This window comes from Mastomys coucha, unplaced genomic scaffold (genome assembly GCF_008632895.1).
Source record: "Mastomys coucha isolate ucsf_1 unplaced genomic scaffold, UCSF_Mcou_1 pScaffold15, whole genome shotgun sequence".
NCBI classification, from domain to species: domain Eukaryota; kingdom Metazoa; phylum Chordata; class Mammalia; order Rodentia; family Muridae; genus Mastomys; species Mastomys coucha.
The window spans coordinates 56,527,033-56,531,322 of record NW_022196897.1 but is presented as its reverse complement, the minus strand read 5'-3'; the positions used below and the strand labels follow the sequence as shown (position 1 = coordinate 56,531,322).

At 38.5% G+C, this 4,290-nt stretch overlaps 1 protein-coding gene across 3 annotated transcripts in view; it reads right to left on the bottom strand.

Moving 5' to 3' along the window:
* Nucleotides 1-2,128: 2,128 nt before the first annotated feature.
* Phospho2 (phosphatase, orphan 2) overlaps nucleotides 2,129-4,290 on the bottom strand; it is a 7,367-nt gene continuing 5,205 nt past the window's right edge. For all 3 annotated transcript variants that reach the window (XM_031370537.1, XM_031370539.1, XM_031370538.1), the window contains exon 4: nucleotides 2,129-3,891. In XM_031370537.1, the coding sequence (XP_031226397.1) occupies nucleotides 3,140-3,865 (726 nt within the window). In that variant the 5' untranslated portion in view covers nucleotides 3,866-3,891 and the 3' untranslated portion in view covers nucleotides 2,129-3,139. The remainder of the gene's footprint in view (nucleotides 3,892-4,290) is intronic.

The following is a 4,290-nucleotide window of genomic DNA, read 5'->3' as shown; positions in this document are numbered from 1 at the left end:
ACCTCTTCCCCCCATCCCCAACAACAAACAAACAAACAACTGACACTAATTGTGCATGGTAATTGTTAGTTCTATTTCCACTTTTTTGCTTTTGTTGAGACATGATCCTACTATGTAGCTAACCTAAGCCTGGCCTAGTCTTAACCTCATTTCCCTGCCAGAGTATACCAAGTACTAGAACTCCAGGGATATACCACTATGCTAGAATTCCACTTTGCTTTAAATATGTCTTTATACCCTAGTACACACATATGTGGACAGATATATGTACATGTGGAGGTCAGAGGACAATGCAGACTTGGTTCTCTTTTGATCCAAAAGATCAAATGAATTTAGCTCAAGGTATTGTGTGCCAAGCGCCTTTGCCTGATGAGCCATCTCTCCATGTTCCACAGCTTCCTTTTTAAATTTTTTTTCAAAACCCTAGTAACTTTTGATCCTGCAAACAAAAATGGAATCTTGTTTTCACTCATCTTTATGAGGCTATTTTATTGAACTACCTACAACGTATCTGCAACACTTCTTACATTTGAAGACCTTCTATATTATTATTGTTGTATAGCAACATCCCATTAAGGTGTTTTAGCAAAACTTTACTATTCCACAGGTTCTGCTTGAATGGGTCATCTGCTTCAAGGTCTATGCTTGATTCAGTACTTAGCTGGACTCAGGTGGGGCGCCAGTGGAACAGGATCCAAGCCCAAAACCACATGGCTGCTGGCATCATTCTTACCAGCATAAGCACCACACTCCACTAACTGTTCTGGTCACATGAAGTTAGATGTAACCATTAGGCAGCACCATTTAAGATGGGCCACAAAGAGAGAGACAGCTCCCAGCCACATGCCTGCATTTCCTTAGAAATGCCTCATTACTGTCCATTCTCTGAGGCAATTAAGCAGGGACATGTCCAGCTTCAGCTTGTCTAGACATTCTCAGGAAATGATATGGTCTAAACTACTTGGTCAATTTATTGAAAATAAAACTTATATTTTAATTCTAGTTATATAGTTTGTCATTGGCCTTGATACAAATAACTTATAAGTGATGTGTTTCAGTATAATCTGATCTATTAAAGATCTAAAAAACCTAGAGTAATTTTTCCCCGTGACATTGTACTGAATATTTGTATTTAGGAGTTGAAGAAAATTGTATTATGTTAGTGTGGTGATATGTGCCTATAATCAGCATGTGGAGGCAGAAGTAGACAGATTATTGTGAGTTTCAGCCAGCCAAGGCTACACAGTAAGACCATGTGTCAAAAAAAAAAAAAAAACAAGCCTGGCAGTGGTGGTGCACGCCTTTAATCCCAGCACTTGGGAGGCAGAGGTAGGTGGATTTCTGAGTTCCGGGACAGCCTGGTCTACACAGTGAGTTCCAGGATAGGCAGGGCTAAACAGAGAAACCCTGTCTTGAAACAAACCAAAAAAAAAAAAAACCCCAAGAGAACAAAAAAACCAACCAAACCAAGACAAAACCAAAACCCTATTTTATGTACTGAATATTTATGAATAATTATGAACCTAGGATTAGCATGAATTTATAAAAATACCTAGATCAGCTGGTACTTTGCTAATATCCCTACATCAGTCTTGTGACTGTTGGATATTCATACAAGTTCACATTTCTCACAACTGAATTGTCAAACTTAAGTTAACAGTTTAAACTGGTATGCTGAAGCCAGGCATGGTTGTACATATCTGTAATACCAACACTCTGGATGCAAACAGGCAGGTTTGAGAGTCAGAAATTTGTCTGGGTTATAGAGTAAGCTTGTCTTGAAACAAAGCAGCATATCACATTACAGTAATTACTTATGGTGCTATGATATAAACATGGAACATGAGGAAAATTAATATATATTTTATTTCAAAAGAAAATCCCAACTGGTGAAAAGTAATAAATACTGCCTCATGGGCTGGTCAGATGGCTCAGCAGTTAAGGGCACTTGTCACTAAGGCTGATGGCCTGACCTGAGTTTGATTCCTGGGACCCACATGGTGAAATGAGAACCAACTTCCATAAGCTATCTTCTGACCTCCACACATGTACCAAGGCATGCCTCAACCCCACACAAATAAAACGTAAAATACTGCACCCTTGTTTTAAAAAGACTTCAGAAGACATATACATTTGAGAGATTTTTATTTTTATGTGAATAAAGTTATCAGGCTTTTTTTGTTGTTGAGAAAATAAAGCCAGTTTTATTTCTTGCATTTGAAGTAGTCTTCAACTGGTATCCTTACTACACCACAAAGAAGTTTATAGGGTTTCCTCTCTTGTTTTCACAGATGCCTGGTTAGGTTGATCTTCATGCTCAGCACAAAGCTCCTCCACCAACTTGACACACATAGTAGGCTCATCACAATTGGGTTCATGCATGTGCTTGCCTAAGGCTTTGGCAGCTATGCATGATCCCCATGCTGGGCCCTCTTGCATGAAGGCAGTCTTTAGTGATCCTATTAGGCAGTATTAGCATCCATTACACCTCCAGCAATAAAGCCTTCCTCAATCATAGTAGCAGGTTGTGGCTGAAGCTGAATCCTGAATACACTTCAGTGTCTGTATGACTTGCTGACAGCAGGGGAAGTAGCTCATCAGCTACTTTCAACATTTGTAACTATTGTGTATATTTTTGTAATAAGAGTAAAATAAAGTCACTTTTTCCAGAAGTAAAAAATAGTCTATTAACCATCCTTAGTATAGACTATGAGTTCCACATACCTCAATTATTATTCTATTTTTCCTTTTTTTCCTGGGCACATAACCAACTGGAATGAAAGCTGCATTTCCCATCTTTGCAGTTATGGAAGGCTCTGACCTGGTTTTGGCTAGTGGTATTCAAACAGAACTGTTTGGTATAATTAGAAAGCATTCCTGAACAAAGGGTAAAAATCCTACTGCCCTGGTTCTTGCTGGTCACAATGTTTGTTGTGAGGACTTAAGCTTGGATATCAATCTCAAACTATGGGTTAGAATCAAAAGCTGAGGTTGGCTGAACAACAAAGTGGCCTTGACATACCACCAGAATTTTTTAAAGAGAAAAACCTCTCATACTTTTAAAGGTACTAATATTGGGGATTTAGTTTTATGTTGCTGAGCCCGACCTTAACTACTACACCTTTCAATTGTTGGCACATCACATCTTTATTAGAAATTGTAAATGAGAAATTATTTCAACACCTGAAGACCAAACTACAATAGAAGATTCCATAGGCTCAAGATTTTGAGTCATTTTGGCAAGAGTTCTATGTAAAGTATATCCTTCCCGTGGCATGGCAACATCATTCTTCTTTAAAAAAGTTACTGGGCAGACATCATTCCCACCATCACCTATATAAACAATCCGTGTATATCTTATGCCCTTTTGTAACTGTTTATCTATAAATTCTCCCAAAACTGTATTTTTGCAAAGATTCTTTGGGCATCTAGTGCAAGAATGAGCATGGCAATTTTTCACTGTGAGACGACCATTGCTATCAAAAGATGCTGGATTGGTAAACACATTATCAAAGACATCATGAAAGGCAGCAGCTTCTAAAACCCAGTCTATGAAGATGGAATTTGAATCTGAAATGATGATGCAGTCAAATCTGTCCTTATTCATCTTCAGAAAGCTGAGAAGCTCTATCATCCCTGAGGTGAAAGGCAGTGACGTCACTGCCCTCTTCAGCTCATCTTCTTTTACCCCCTCATCTCTCAAATACTTAAAGACTCTGCCCATAAATTCCGTCCAAAGCCCCTTTTGATAAGAATCTTGCAGCTCAATGGGAAGCTTTTTGTCTGGAGCACACTGCACAATCCAGGTGTCACTGTTGTCGTCTATGATTGTATTGTCAAAGTCAAACACCAGTAGAACTTTCATGGTCCCAGGAACAGACTTGGGTTACCCTGAAACAGCACAAATATTATTCCCTAAACACACTGTGTTTACATATCTATTACACTGATTTAAGAGAAGCAAATGTTAACCCGATAAGAGCTGGGTGTGGTAGCATGTCTGTCACTTAAGAGGCAGAAGGAACAGGAGGTCGAGGCTGAGCAGTGAGAAATAATTATATATATATAAAATAAACTAGTTAACATGCTACAACAAGGAGTAGAAATTAGTAACTTAACATGTCTTTTGTTTTTTTCCTGAAATGGGAGTCTTACTATATATTCCTGGTTAGTCTGGAACATTCTATGTAAAACAGGCTGGCCTGGAACTCAAGAGCTTCTGCTTCCCAAATGCTTCAATTAAAGGTTCGTGCCACCACACTTAAGTTTTTTTTTTTTTTTTTTTTTTAA